This window comes from Diceros bicornis, chromosome 14, assembly GCF_020826845.1.
Source record: "Diceros bicornis minor isolate mBicDic1 chromosome 14, mDicBic1.mat.cur, whole genome shotgun sequence".
Classification (NCBI taxonomy): domain Eukaryota; kingdom Metazoa; phylum Chordata; class Mammalia; order Perissodactyla; family Rhinocerotidae; genus Diceros; species Diceros bicornis.
The window spans coordinates 42129003-42145184 of NC_080753.1; the positions used below are offsets into that span (position 1 = coordinate 42129003).

Genomic DNA, 16182 nt, shown 5'->3' on the forward strand with positions numbered 1-16182 from the left:
TTATAAGTAGAGAAAATCATTGCCATTTACCCTTACACATCTCAATTCTTACCAACTTATGATTTTCATTCCAACATTCATGAAATTTCCCAATGCTCCTCTCTGCACATTTTTGAAACCTAGAGTCTTTCAAGGCTTTCAGGATCCCATAGAAGAGGGATTCTTAACCATTTCTGTGTCATGGATTTCTTTGTATAGTTGATAAATCTTAAGGGCTCCTCAGTGATTTTTAACCTGATTTGACCTCTAAACCTGTAATCTATATACTTTTAGTTCGTGCAGTAGGGTTATGCAGCCTTCAAACCAAAGGGCCCTGTTAGTTAACCAGACATCCATAAATCAATAAAACTAATAGAAATTAAAGCAATAAAGATATGATTTGCTTAAAATCGCATGTACAGCGTCTTATAGGGGAAAACTGCATGAATTAACTAATTATTTTATACTCTACGAAATCTGAACGACAGTGCCAGGCTTCTTTGTGGCAAGTGTATGAATTGCTGCCCCACTTAATGGCTGCAAGTATTGGATGCAGACACAGACACACATCCATATATAGGAGCATTTATTAAATCTCACTTCCAGGATCCATTGTCGCTTCAGGGCCCCCGCCTGGTCTCCACAGCTCTTAGCAAGGGACAAATAAGCGAAGGGCGGGAACTGTGTGGTTACCGCCCTCGATCTTGAGGTTTTCAAACAGGTCCGTCATGTTACTATAAAAGGGCTGAGCGGCGCTATCGAAGGTATTGCTTTGTAGGCTTAGCGTTTGTATTGTTACGATGTCTGGGAGAGGTAAAGGCGGAAAGGGGCTCGGGAAGGGGGGCGCTAAGCGCCACCGAAAGGTTCTGCGCGACAACATCCAGGGCATCACCAAGCCCGCCATCCGGCGCCTGGCCAGACGCGGCGGAGTCAAGCGCATCTCCGGCCTCATCTACGAGGAGACCCGCGGGGTGCTCAAGGTCTTCCTGGAGAACGTGATCCGGGACGCCGTCACCTACACCGAGCACGCCAAGCGCAAGACGGTCACCGCCATGGACGTGGTCTACGCGCTCAAGCGCCAGGGCCGCACCCTCTACGGCTTCGGCGGCTAATTAGTTCGTCGTCTTTCTCATCAGCGAAACCAAAGGCCCTTTTCAGGGCCACCTATCCATTCACTCCAAAGAGTTTGACACTTTAGGAAAGCGGATGTCGGCATCAGATCTGAAAACGTGAAGGCTAGTATGGCGTTTTAGAAACTGTAAGTTACATTGTCTTAACTGTTTCCTGTTTCAGTTTTCAACTACTGAAGTCGTTCAGTGTTGATAATAGCAAGTCAGTCTGTTTGCCATGCGTTTGGTGCATTTTAGCTAGGAGATTGACTTTTAGAGTGATGAACAGCATCTTTTATTCTATGCAACAGTCAGTGAAGGGAGCTTGTGGCAGAGGTCTAGAGAGCATCACAGAGAAGGAACGAGGTAAAATCGGGTACTGCTAGTAAAACGGAAAAGAAAAGTGTCCGGTCCATAAGATGTCTAGACACTCAGCTGAAAACAAAACAGCATGCCTTGGACATCACATGTTAGGGGATAGAGGAAAAAGGGATGGCTGACTAACTTGAACATGTTGGAGGCAGTAAGTACTACAGGGGAAACAGCAGTGAGAAATAACAGGTAAGAGTACCTAGGGTTCCCTCTTGAACTTTGAAGGTGGAGTAGAGACAGGCCACCTTGTTGGGCTCTTTGCTTCTCTGAGCTGCCCTTCATCCCTCCAAAGCTGCTGACTTCTCTTAGTGAATCCAAAAAAAAAAAACCTTTATTAATGTACCCACGGCTGATACAAATATACAGATTTATGTTTACCAAGTTACATTGGCTCTTTATTGTGAATAATCTTAGACTTGATTACAAGCCGATTCACCTTAAGTTACAGAGGAGGGTACTGTTTGCATGCCACACCTCCTGACAAAAAGTGCTGGACTGGGCCTTTCCAACCCAGGTCTTCGTGATTCAAATCCTACCTTTCTACACATCAGGGAAATGAGACAAGATAAGCAAGAAGTTCTCAAGCAGGTTACCCATTTCTTCTTTTTACCTTCTGTAAACCTTGTACAGTCTCGCAGGACTGTCAGCAGGCCACTGTATTCTTTGGTGTCCTCACAATGGGTTTTATTTTGTAAAGAATCTTGGCAGATTATTGTGATATAGACTGGCATTTTTCCAATGAAATGTGTTCACTTTATCATAATAAATTTGAAGTTGGACAGGTGGCTCCCTAGACAGAGGCAACATTTCCTGATTTTTCTGTCAGCAGAGGTATGCGGCTAAGTGCTCTCCAACAAGCATGAGTAGAAGTCATTCCCATGTCTAGGCTTTAAAACCTTCTTTCCTCTTCCCACCAGTTATGATGGTGTTGGTCTTGTCTGACCAAATAGAGAACATCAGGCCATAGGGATGGCAGAACAACGATTTGTAAGAAGCATGAGTCACTGATTGATCAGGAGGAGCAGAGCTGCCCCACAGAGCTGGACTAATCACAATGGATCTGTCCCATGCGAGAAGAATAACTGTCTTGAAGCTAATTTACTGTTAAGTCTCTTTGTTATAGCAATTTAACGTTAACATATCAAATACAATTTTGTTTTATCAACTTATTTAGCAGTGTGGACTGTTCTTCCATTGGCCTGAGAGCTCTTTTAAAGAGAGCTGATGCCAAATGAACCTCTTTCTTTGGTATCTCTTGCCTTGTGTTCCATGCTGTGCAGAACACAGAGTAGGGGCTCATTACACATTAGAGATGAATGAATGAACTGTCCATATGTCTTAGGCAGTTGTAATCTGAACATTTCAAAGTACTGTGTCCCCTCAGGAGAGTAGTTCTTAACAATATATGGATCAAAAACTCCTTTGAGAATCTGTTTAAAAATACTCATATGGACACAGATATTTCTTGGGGCTCATTTACCCCCCTAGGCTCATTCAAGGAACTCCCAGGGCTCCATGGATTCCTGTCAACAACCTGGAGTCTAGGATTTCAGAGTCTGAGGTGTAGAGATGCAAAATTTAAGGATAGAGAGGACAGGGCAGACATAATACATGAAGAACACATTGAACAAGAGTAAATTTGTCACCATTTATTTGCTGTGTGCAATAGACCTATATATTGTTGAGAAATTAGATCAGGTCTTAATATTTATTTTATAACTCAGAATGCAAGATAGATAGCCCATTCTGAAAAACTTTGATTCTCAAAGGCCTGAAGGCTCAAACTGACTGAATCTCACTTTGAACTTGTCCTTCATCGATAGTAAATATGTTTAACAAGGCCTAAATATTTAGTAGTCTATGTCATTGAGCAAATCATATATTAAGTTTGTAAGAAACATTCCCAATACCCCTCTTCAGAGATAAAAAGGAACTAGAAACCTCGTAAAGAGGGATGCTTACTCTTTGTCTTTGTGTCTTTGGTTAAGTCACTTAACATCTCTGTGCCTCTGTTCCCTCATATGTAAAATGGAGATAACAGTAGTACCTATCTTATAGATTTGGGGGTGAATAAAATTAAGTATTTGTTATGCATTTTGACCAGTGCATGGCACATGGTAAACGCTCTATGTTTTGGCTATTGTTGTTATTGCTATTGCTATTATTATTTCTCATGATATTACAGAGCCCCAGAGAAAAAGAATGTGGCATTTGAACCACGAAGACATACAACTGAAGTTCCAAACTGCCATTTTCTATCTTTGTGGACTGTGCAAATTACTAAGCACTGTTCCCTCATCCGTAATATGGAAGAAACTTCATATTTTTGTGAGGACATCATATTTATAGGATAAATAATATGAGCATAGTATGTGTTCAACAAATATAAGTTTACGTATATTCTTAAGAAGTTGCAACTATATTAATGAAAATTCTTTTGGAAGAAAATATAAAAAACCAATTCCAGATAATTTAAGCAAAATTAAAAACTCTCTTGAAAGATAAGTTTACTGATCAACTTAAGGAATTGCTGACCACTCAGGTCTATCTTTCCCTTCAGACCCTTTTCCCAATTTCCAGGAAAGCGAATCTGATTGATCTAGCTGAGCTGGTGCCTGCATCAAACAGATATGATAGCCCAAGAGAGAGGGTAACATCATAATGGGGACATTTGGGGCATAGCCCTAAGTGGACTTTTTCCCAGGAAAGGGAATAATTGTGAGTCCTGAAGCTGTCCCACAGGATGTCTGGGTTGCCCATTAGTACCCATAACCCAAATTCCCGGTGCACTCCATTTACCATATCCAAAGCTCACGTCTGCTCTCATCCTACTAGACCTCACACCAGCCTGGTCACGTCCTCCTTCTTGAAACATTTTATTTTCTTGACTTCTCTGACTCCAGTCTCCTGGTTTTCTTCCAAGCTCACTTGTCACTATTTAGAATCTTTCGCTGCCTTCTTTCTCTCTCAAGTTTGGAGTGCTTCCAGGATAAACTCACTTTATTCTTTCTCCATGGGTAATTTCCAATCTCATGCCATGCTGACAACATTAAAATATCTATTTCCAAAATTTTCAAAATTTCTATGTCCTGTTCCCATGTTGCCTTTGAATTCCAGACTCACATATACAACTACCCACTTGACATCTCCAACGGAACGCTCAAGAAAATTTAAAAATGGTCATGTCCCAGTCTCGGAAACTTCATCCTCTCCCAGAATTCTTGATCATCCATCCAGGAACTTTAGCAGCACTGTAGGGTAATGGATATGCACACAACCTCTGGAGGCACACTGCCTGGGTCTAACCCCAGCCCCACACTGCTCACTTCTTAGTCAGTTAGAAGGGGAGGATAGTTGTATCTATATAATGTAGATGTTGAAAGGATGAAGTAAGTTAACCTTTGTAAAGAGCTTGGCACAGTTTCCTAAACGTAGAAAGGGCTCAACAAATGTTAAGCTACTTGTTTCTTCACTCATAAAATCCAATCCATCAATAAATTATTTTTCTAATTATAATAAATTCTTCTCCTAAATCTAACTCTAATAATTTCACCAGCATTATTATAATCACGTTTCAATTCTTTCCCCTGCTTCTTTCCACTTTTAATCCCATAAAATCCATTCTCCACAAAGCAGCCACAGTGCTTAAAAATTCTAATAGTTTCCCATGACCCAAAAAGTATATGGGTGCCATCTTCTGGCCTATAAGGTCTAACATGTTCAGACACCTGCTTAATCTTCAGCCTTATCTCATAACACTTTACTTTTGCTTACTAATCTCCCAGCACACAACGTCTTCTATTTCTTGAGAACAAACTTTCTGCTCTAGAGTTTTTGTATGAATAGTTCACTTGGCCTGGAACTTTTATTCCCTAGGTTGTTGTTTCTCTTATCTAAAGCATCAGTTAGTCCCTATCATGGCACCTGGTTTTATTTCAAATAATTTCATAGCACCCAAAACTCCTCTCTATTTGAAGTTATCCTGCTGAGTTATCAATGTGTTTATTTTCTCTTTTCTCCCACTAGGAAACCAGCTCCAGAAGAACAGACTCTTGACTATATCTTCTGCTATATACTCACGCCTTGCACAGAGGAAATCCAATTAATACTTGACAAAATACTGAATGGAACTGCTTCAATTGCTCTCTGATTTTTTTTTTGTATCTACTGCTCCATTTTTGCTGCCATTTCTTTGACTGGGGGCTTTATTCACTTCCGTCACTATATTTACCTCCAACCCATGTAGTCTCCTGCCGCCAGAGGCATTTTCCTAACACCGGAGCCAATTATGTCAGGCCCTGCTCAGAAGCTTTCTACAACTTTTTGTTGTCTGCCAAATAAATCTAAACCTCATTGTTTGACATCCAGACCCTTCACCACCTTATACCATAAACACATCTTTATTACAAGGAAAGTTCCACATGGGCAAGGGCTTTGGTTAGCTTGTTCTTCACCATATATCAGATGTCCTCAAAGCATAGTACCATCTGTATCTGCTGGGAACATTTTAGAAAGCCAAGTTCTCAATTTCCCCCAGAGCTAATGAAAGAGAAACTCTGGGAGTGGGACCAGCAATTTGTCCTCTAACAAACCCTCCAGGTGATTCTGATGCACACTCAAGTTTGAGAACGACTGTCTATACCCTCAAAATGTAGTTCAGTGATTGGCACTTGAATATGAATGAACCCAGTGGATGCTCCTTCTGTCTGCCTGGAAGGCCCTTGTATCAGGCAGTCCAGGTACCTTCCCAAAGGTCATTTCCCCACCTTCCTTTCTAATACAGACTCAATTTTGTTCAGGTCTCCCTTTCCTTCCTGCCTTGTGCTCCAGGGAAGGCAGAGATCCTCTCTGGTCTCAGGGATCCAGTCCTGATTCAACCACACCAGGCGTAAGGGTCCCCTGTTGCTTAGTAATGATTAGTTTGGGGCTGGGCATACAGCCGGTGTCCCAGTTCTTTGGGACTGTGAGAGCCTTTAACAGTGGAGACCAGTTTCCCCAAGAACATGATGAAGCTGAAATGGGAGTTGTTGATAAGTAAACTCTGTGTGTGTGTGTGTGTGTTGGAGATGGATTTGGAATCAGGGGCATTTCAGGCAGAGAAAAACTATAAAGGCCTGGAAGCTGGAGACGTTCAGAGTTCACAGTTTTCCCAAAAACTGTGAAGGAAAAAAAACACTCCCAAACCAAAAAAACAATGGAGAAACAAAAAGCAAAAAACGAGAAAAAGAATCTCTGAGGCTGGGTTGGAGAGTTAGGAGGGTCAGACTTTGCAGGGCTTGAGGTCATAGCACAGATTTCTGATTTTGAGCAGTGGAGGATCATTGAAAGGCTCTGAGCAGGGATAATCAGACGTGCTTTTTAAAAAATCATGGTGACTCTGGAATGTAAACTAGATTCATTATGGATGGAGGAGTTAAAGTATTATCTCAAACTAAAATCAAGGTGATCATAAAAAGTTGAAATGCAATTAATTGTAATGTGGTAACCTGAAAATAAATACTTGTTTGTATCTTTGTGCTTCTTTTCCTTTTTTGAGAGGATAAAGGGGAAACCAGATAGACTGGCTGGGAAGGCTGGCTGGGAGTGTTTCTCAAGGACAGTGATAGCAATTCTTGGGTGGATTGGGTAGTTGTCTTTATGGGTGAGGTGCCACCAACCAAACCTCTCTCATCTAACTTCCGGAAGGAAGCCTCTATCTTACAGTTTCCAGAGAAATGAGGCAAGAAGAGAAGTTCTGCTGTTTATTTTTCAGGGTTTAGTCTTTTTGACATTATGTGGTCACAATCGTAAGCTTCCAGACTCCAGTGTCCAGCATCCAAACGTTAAAAAGCATCTCCTACTTCCACATTTCGTCTTCGTCTCTAAGTTCTGACCCCCCCTGGGTCCCTCTCTCTTCTTCCTCACTAGCATGGATTCATAGTTGCCTAACTGAGCAGGGTGAAGAGAGCTGGAGATAGGCTAGGGGCGTGGGCTCGGAAGGAAACTTGCAAGTGAAGGAAAAGGACAGTTGAGAGGCTGCAGAGCCAATCTTTATATATTATGAGGTCACACTAGCGAGGAGACTGAGCAGGCTGAATACTGAGAATCCTGTTTTTGCAGGTCTTGTTTGTGAAATCAGTCAGGAAGAGAGTGGGGAGACGATTGTATCATCCATTAAAAAAAAAAATGGAAGAAAAAAAACCTAACGACCAGCGCCTTTTTTAAAGCCTAGGAAACAAAGAGAAAAAGCAAAATTAAAAATTAGTAACTATTGTTCCCTTTCTGGAGAGTGGCAGCCACCCAATTTCATACATTTGTAAAGAACTTCAGGTAATAATGCTTAACCAGGTCTCTAAAAGCCCGGCGCAAAGGGCTGGGGGATGGGCGAGTTGAGAGGAAAGAATTAGACCCACACAAAAGAACCTGGGGCGGAGATCTGAGGCGTCACACAAAGAGGAAGTGCCGCTTTTAGAAACCGGGATTTTCAAATGTTCCTGTGGCCTTTTAGACGCTAGAATGACGCTTTACATAAAACGGACACTACAAATTTCACAGCCGTTTTGGAAGCTTCAGGAAGCGTCGCCACCAGCCCACCCAGCACTTCGGCAAATTTTTAAAAGGTGAGCAGGAGCTCCACGGGCTTGGGGGGTTATAGCACTGGCTGTTTCCCGTCCCAGTTCGCATCCGCTGCCGTACAGGGCACGATTCTCAGAACTATATGCAGTGGGTCTACCACTCGAGAATCAGTAACTGGTACCGCTTTCCCAAGTATTACTCTTAACACTAATTGGGTGCAGTTTCCAAGAACAACATATGCTAGTGCGCAGCTCTGACTGTGAAAGCTTGAGTGGCTCTGAAAAGAGCCTTTGGGGTTAGATGTGAAGACGCTTACTCGGCAACCTTACTTGGAGCTGGTATACTTGGTGACGGCCTTGGTGCCCTCGGACACGGCGTGCTTGGCCAGCTCCCCGGGCAGCAGCAAGCGCACGGCCGTCTGGATCTCCCTGGACGTGATGGTCGAGCGCTTGTTGTAATGCGCCAGGCGCGACGCCTCGCCCGCGATGCGCTCGAAGATGTCGTTGACGAACGAGTTCATGATGCCCATGGCCTTGGACGAGATGCCGGTGTCGGGGTGGACCTGCTTCAGCACCTTGTACACGTACACGGAGTAGCTCTCCTTGCGGCTGCGCTTGCGCTTCTTGCCGTCCTTCTTCTGCGCCTTGGTCACCGCCTTCTTAGAGCCCTTCTTCGGGGCTGGGGCAGACTTCGCCAGCTCAGGCATATTAACTCCGATTTTCTGAGACAGGAAAAAAAAAAAAAAATGGAGTCGAAGAGCGCCGCATCCTGCTTATTTGTAGACAATGTTATGCAAATGAGGACTTGGTTTTGCAACCGCTGATTCGTTCATTTTTCGTGAGGTCATGACCTACTTTCCCATTGGTTATATTCTGAGAGCAGAGTTCCAGCGATCAAACCAGCTTCTTTAATCCAGTACCTATTTTATAGTAAATTCTGATTAATGTATAACAATTCAGATTACTTTGTTGATTAATTTTAAAAACTAGAAGTCGCTCTCTCCTGTACATTCAAATACCAAGGAGGCAAAGCTCGTGACACCATTACGTCTCCGATTTTCAAGGCCCGTTTACAACTCCTGTAAGAGCTGTATCTTTACATTTGAAGCTAGATTCTCCCCCAGTGAGAGAGAAAGGAAGAACTAAGAAGAAATAGGCGATCTGCGGTTGTCCGGACAATTCCGAGAGCAGTGTTTCCCACTGTAAATAGAATGCAGAAATATAGCGTGAAAATAAAGGGCAGGGAATAAAACCTCTGGAGAAAGCAAAAATAACATCGCTTGAAGGGAGATAAGAAAGGAAAGAATTTTCTTAGCCAATATGGCTACGATCCCTTGTATTGGAAAGGATCAAATCACACCCAGTTTAGCCACAGAGGAGGATCAGAAATAGTTCCTCAGTCTAACTAGTGAAAAGATTAAAAAATAATCATAATAGAATGTTAGAACCCGGCGTTTAACAGCTTTATTTTTTATTTATTATTATTGTTATCATCATCATCATCTTTGACTGACACTGGCTTCTTAGCCAGTTCTTCCATTCTCATCTTTCCTTTCTGCAGAGAGAAGTGTCCTCCCTGAATTTGTCTTTTTTTCTAACACTCCCCTGCCACCTCCCCATCCTCCACCCTCCCTTACCCCTTCCCTCCCCCTAGTCGTCCCGGAGCAGTAAATCCCCTGCAGCAAGTTGCACATGGCAGGCGGGCAACCAACAAGAGTGCACTCCTGAATTTATTATGTCTTATCTTTGTTTCACAAAATAGTTCATTTGTTTACCTCTGCAGTATTGAGGAGGAAATCTGAAGACCTTTTCGACTTCTTTATTTCTTCCTTATTCCCAATTTAGCCAATGTAGCAATGTGCAGAATAATAGCTAATGTGCTTTATATGTATTTGTTTATTTAACCATAAAAACACTGCCTGATTATTTCTTTTTTCTTTTTTCCATTTTACAGAAAAGAAAATGAGAAAACCGAGGCAAGGCGTCTTGCTCCAAATCCCATCACATGTCAATTGTGGAGCCTGGATGATAATTTAGGCCGAATCTGGCTTGAGTCTGGACCCTTCAGAAGACCGCAGTTGCCCTGGTGGGCTGCTGTTTTAGAAAAAATAAAAAGTCTGTTGTTGTTTCTTCTAATTTTAAAATCATGGGAAATAGAGCATTTCTTTAATGACTAATAGAGATTGTTAAAAACAAAAAAGCTTTGGTTCTAGAATATACCCAGTCCATGGAGAAAGGAAAATGAGAAAAAAAAAAATTAAAACTGGATTAAGGGAAAAGTGGCAGAGGGAGAGGAAAAAAAATAGACACAATAGAAGAAAAGGCAGAGGGGAAGAGTGGGATAAAAAGAGAAAGAAATTTACCTAAAAAGGATGAGCTAGTATCTTGGAGAGACACAAAATGTATGTGCAGAAAGGAAACCAAAGAGCAGGAATCTAGTGATACAATCTTCAATGACAAGAAGACCCAGGAAGGAAAAGGCAGATTAACAAGAACTACACATATCAGATGTTCAACTGGTAAAATAGGAGGATTGAGACCCGTAATTGATTTTAATGAATTCATATTGCTATTCATAAGTTTAAGATTCCTGATAAAAACTTTAAAATTTCTGCACTTTTATATCGATATGAACAAAAATGGTGATATGGCAGATAAAGAGAAAAAAGACAAAGGAAATTTTTTAAATGGCAAAACTACACAGCAGACCTGAGATTCCTTATCTCTAATTAAAGAGGTATTTAAAATTTTTATAATAAAATACGTCATCCATACAAAAGGATTTTGCAACACAAACAAGAATTATAAGACACATATTTGGTACTCAAAATCCAATTTAAGAACTAGTATGTCATTAGTAACTTACTAGGCCCAGTATAACTCTCCCCAATTCCATCTCTCCACCCACCCACGCACACTTTCAGAGATAAACCACTATCCTACGCTTTGTGTTAATCTTTTACTTTTCTTTATAGTTTCCATATTTAAGTATAGATCCATAAATTGAACATTGTTTAATTTTACCTATTTTTGTCTTCACACAAATAGAATCACAATCTGTATATTATTATTTTTTTCATTCAAACTGATGTTTTTAAAATTTATTCGTGTTGATATATGTTACTCCAATACCATCATTTTTACTGCTCAATAGTGACATTGGTTTACCTAATTTATTGTAATAGACGTCTGTGTTGTGTCTCTGAGATTATTGAGATCAATATTGTTGTGAACTTTCTTGCACATGTTTCTTGGTGTAAATATGCATATATATCTCTAGGATATATGGAAAAGGTGTCACTGACCAATTGCTCCTAGGAACTTCAGGGCGGGTTGGGAAGCATTTAACTGTTTAAGAGACGCAATCACCAACCACCCTGAATGCAACTAAGTCCACAAGAGCAAAGCCTATGACCTTTGCCTCGTTTTTATTGCTAAGATCTCCTCTCTAGGAGGAGCTTAGGCCTTATTACCATAAACTGCAGTGTATGTGGCACATGTTTTCCAACTCAGCCTGCACAATGGAATACTCACCTCTCCCTTTTGAATATTCATTCCCCAGCCGAAATAAAAGGCCCCGGCTTTCCAGTATCCAGTGACAGCCACAACTTTGGAAATGATTCCACATGGTCTCCTATTTGCTGCAAATATACCCTGCTTTCTGTGACAACTACTTCTGGTGGCTAGTCGGATTTTCACTCGCCAGGAGGCGAACCCACTTTGGTTCGGTAGCAAAGGCACTTTCTTAAAAATTTATCTTCCATAGCGGTTGATTCATAGCTCTCTTTTGACAAGATATTTTTTCTTGTGTTACTGTATAATTATTTGATCCTTTTCAGACCAGAGATAGAGCCATCTTATCTTTGTCTCCAAACAGGAGCCTGGTAGACTGCCCTGCATTTAGTAGCCACTTAGCATATGAGTGAATGGGTAATTGAATGAAGCTAAGGCATATAATCAGTGAGAATGGGAAATTCCATTGAGGGAATTGGTGTACAGCTGGCCTAACTGAGCTGAAGGTGCTGATGGAAGGATATTGGCACATATTACAGAGAGAACCTGTCCTGCAACTGCACCGTAAGCTTGCAGAGCCTTTTGGGGAAACTATAACAACTGTAATTGTTTTCTAAGGCAGGCTGATTAATCCTCCCAAAACGCACAAAACAAGATGTGCTCTTCCCAGTCTCTCTGTTTTTTCCTCCATTGCTCTACTAAAATCTATGTTGACCTTTTTTTTACTGACAATCTAAGTGTTGTCTCCATTTATGTGAGTAAAATTTGCCAGTAGATAATTAGTTAAGATTTCTTAGTAATTATTTGACAATAACTATTTTATTTGTCCATTTGACAAATTTATTTTAATCTCTGAGGTGCTGAATTTACAAATTAAAGTAGGAATGATTTGTGAATTCAAGTTTATAGACTAGAGCTGAGCCATGCAATACAGTTCCCACTAGCCACATGTGGCTGTTGAGCACTTGAAGTGTGACTAGTGCTAGTGAAAAATGAAAATTTTTAATTCTAATTCATTCAAAATTAATTTTAAAAATTGATATTTATTTCAGTTATCAGAAAAATTTTAAGTTAATATGGTACAACTTAGTTATCTTTTATAAACTCAAGTCATATACATCATTGCTTTGCTCAAAACTCTGCGATAGCTTCCTAGCTCCTTTAAAACAAAAGCCAAGGTACTTGCAGTGGCCTGCAAAGCTGTGCATGATCTGGGTTCATGTTACCTCTCTGACCGCTGTCCTCCTTGCTGCTCCTCAAAATGCCAGCCATTTCCTACTTTAGAGCTTTTGCACTTGTTTTCTGTGCCTGGAATATTCTTCCCTAGCATTTCTCTCATAGGCTTTCACAATGTCACTCTCTTTAGCGTGCTGATCAGATTTCATCTTACCAGAGTCACCATGTGTGTACATAGCCTTTCTTGGCCACCTTATGGAAAGCAGTACACACTCCCCCTCACTCCCATCCCCCACCTCCATCCCAACACACATACAATAGCCTTCTTACTCTTCTTATTCACCACCTTATGAATCAAATCCTGGCATACTAGATGTTTTACTTCTGTATTTTTTTTTTCCTGTTTATCTTCATTAGAATGTTCCTTGTGGGCAGGGACTTAGTCTGGTTTTATACATTGCTCTCTACCCATAACTGGAATAGTGTAGACTCCAAAGGATTTTTTGTTAGGACAATGAAAGAATGAGAAAGTACTACTTCTCTTGAGCAAAGCCACTTTCTTTTTTTTTTTTTTTGTGAGGAAGCTCGGCCCTGAGCTAACATCTGCCAATCCTCCTTTTTTTTTTTTGCTAAGGAAGACTGGCCCTGGGCTAACATCCATGCCCATCTTCCTCTACTTTATATGGGACGCCGCCACAACACGGCTTGACAAGCGGTGTGTCGGTGCGCACCCAGGATCCAAACCGGCGAACCCTGGGCTGCGGCAGGAGCAAAGCTACTTTCTCAGCCTCATTTCCTCTTAGCATTTCTGAAAGCTAGTCCTACCATTTAGCTCTCCCTTTCTCCAGGATTTTACTTTTTCTCTCTTCACTGACTCCCCCTTTTAAGGCTATAAACATGTCATAGTTTCTGATATATTATTCAAATGTTTCCCCTCAAATCTGCACCTGCTCCTTATTTCCCTCCCTTCATATCACGCAGCCAAGCCTCGTTCAGGTAGAAGTCTATATTCACTGCCTCAACGTTCACTCATCAACTCTCTTCCAATCACTGTTTCTTTCCCCATCATTCAATTGAATCTATCATTACTAAGGTTGTTAATTACCTTATAATTTGTGATTCAAATCTCAACTGAATCCTCAGTAAAATGTGATACTGTGAGCAGTATGTGAGAGAATATATGTAAAATCCTTGGCTTAGTAGCAGGCACATAGCAAGCACTCAGTACTTGTTAATTTTCCCTTAATTATCCCTCCTCCCTATCAATTCCCACCACTTTCTTACTTCCTGGCTTGACTCTCTCCAGCCAGGACTAATGCAGTCAATTCCCAGATAGTCTCCTCTCTGCCGTCAGACTCCACCGGAATCCATCCTCTCTTCTCAAGTCAAAATGATCTTTCTTGATCCTGTGACCTACCTAAGCCCATTCATTACTTTGCCTTTAGCTGTGAAAGTTCTATACCTCCCAACCCCACTCCACACACTGAGGCACACACGATGAAAGGATGATGTGAGCAAAGCAGGAGGAGTACAGAACAACTCCGGCTAGTCACAATTTTTCCAAGGACAGATTCTGAGGACAGCTAAGCAGGAGATAGTGCACAGTCATTGCATGTATTTTACCAAACTGTAGTATTGGAGCAAACTGATCCCAAGTGTTGGAAGTACAAAGGAGAAAGGCTGTAATTTCAGAGAACAGTTAGGAAATAAACTTTACCTACAGGATTTAGAACTTGTCTCTAGATTCTTGGGCCAACAAAGATATAAGAGGTTTAGGAGAACATAAGTTTTCAAATTTTGATATATTTGCTTTCTTTAGAGAACTTTAATAAATATGTTCTTATCTTTTGGTGAACCATAGGCACTTTCTTGTCTTAATTGGGGAATTCTGAAACCCCTAAAAAATAATTTAACATCTGTATCATTTGAACAACAGTAAAGAAAATTCCACTATAATCATTAGCTTTAGTATGGGGCCTATGAGTGTTTTTGCCTCTGATCAGTTTTTACCCAGTAGGATAAACTTTAAGTGACCTCATGTCATCTAGCGTGGCTATTGTGAGGTGATTACTCCACAGATTCTCATCTTGGCCTTTTGGGTGTTGCTTGTGTCACACACATATGAAATATATTATGTGCCTGTCATCTTTTCAGAAATGGCTTTCTCATGGTATTGCTAGTTACCTCGCCGAGATCCTTGATTAGCTGAATACTTTCTGTAGCAGACAATAGTAGGCTCCATGAAACATCCCCATCAGTCTCTGATTTCAGCCACAGCTGATGTGGACAGTTCCATGTTCACTGACAACATCTCATCTCAAAGACTCACCACATCTCTCCTTTACTTTCTGCCTTAGCCTTTCTCTAGAGACACAGAAACTCCCTCATGGACCCAGCAATGCTTAGAGAGAAGATGTCAACATAAAAGAAAACTGTTATGAGTTTTTAAACAAGTGTTAATGGAAACTTAAGAAAAGTGACTCACCTTTCACAGCAAACGTCTGATTCCCATCTATGAAGGAAATCAGAGGGCTTTTTAAATAAAAAGAGGAATAACAATATAATAATATAAAAATAGATAATGTACATAAATGTGTAATATTTATAAATAGATTTATAATATATGTTATATATATATAACATAAGGTTATACTCAGGTTCCAGAAGGAAAAACATGGCTCGCTCAAAAGGGGTGTGTCACAGCTGAGGTTCTCCAGGAGGCAGACACTGAGACAGTTAGGACTACACTAGAGTCATTGGGAATTGACACCTAAAAAGGAAGATGGAGGACTCAAGGTTAGGCAAGCAGATCTGATGAAGTCTCCACCAGCCCAATAGGGAGCTCTGTGACAGACTGCCCATCAAACAAGTTCTGAACTGGAGGGAAATGACCAGACCCTTGACCACTGCCTTGCTCAGTCACTGACCAGGAGCTGCCCTAAGAAAAGGGTGACCTTAGATTGGAGGCTGAGGAGGATCCTGATGAAGCTCACCACTAGAGGCTATTGGACAACCACACTCCTCACAGTTGGACAGCACATCTTTTCTTGAAGGGACATCTCATCTCTGTGTCCGCAATAGTATGATTTAAGAGAGTTAATAAAAGGACTATTTACAAGGTAGTGAGCAGGGTTAAGAGATGGTGAAGGACCTTGGGCCATTACTCCCTCTAGTTTAGAAGAGTCAAGAGAAAGGCAGACTCTGAAGAGAGCAGTAACCATAGGAGAGGCTGCCCAACAGGAGCTGTGGCTTTTATTAGAGAAATGTAGTCACTACCCACTTTTTTGTAGGGAGAGAACCAAGCAGAATAAATACTTTGCTCTCCTTTTCCCTCCACCCTCAGATCTCCTGCTGGTGCCTCCCATTAACCAACAAAAAGCCAGAGGGTAAAGAAACTTGGCTGATGTAACGCAAAAGTCAGTCGTCTATGATGCAGAACAGGTTCCAAAGGCAGAGGATGAATCTGAATGAGCAAATAA

At 41.2% G+C, this 16182-nt stretch overlaps 2 protein-coding genes and 1 long non-coding RNA gene across 3 annotated transcripts; 1 reads left to right on the forward strand and 2 right to left on the reverse strand.

Annotated features, from left to right (window-relative positions):
- The first annotated feature begins 772 nt into the window (after nucleotides 1-772).
- LOC131414067 (histone H4) lies at nucleotides 773-1116 on the forward strand. The gene has a single exon (XM_058555112.1). The coding sequence runs from the start codon at nucleotides 780-782 to the stop codon at nucleotides 1089-1091; it is 312 nt and encodes a 103-aa protein (XP_058411095.1). The 5' UTR covers nucleotides 773-779; the 3' UTR covers nucleotides 1092-1116.
- Nucleotides 1117-8287: 7171 nt separating this feature from the next.
- Nucleotides 8288-8736, reverse strand: LOC131414060 (histone H2B type 1-L). The gene has a single exon (XM_058555104.1). The coding sequence runs from the start codon at nucleotides 8719-8721 to the stop codon at nucleotides 8341-8343; it is 381 nt and encodes a 126-aa protein (XP_058411087.1). The 5' UTR covers nucleotides 8722-8736; the 3' UTR covers nucleotides 8288-8340.
- A 1315-nt stretch (nucleotides 8737-10051) lies between these two features.
- LOC131414072 (uncharacterized) lies at nucleotides 10052-15758 on the reverse strand. The gene is made up of 4 exons (XR_009222100.1): nucleotides 15697-15758; nucleotides 15357-15473; nucleotides 15189-15215; nucleotides 10052-10108 (listed from the first exon to the last, which is right to left on the reverse strand). It is a non-coding gene; the product is annotated as an uncharacterized LOC131414072 (long non-coding RNA).
- Nucleotides 15759-16182: the final 424 nt, after the last annotated feature.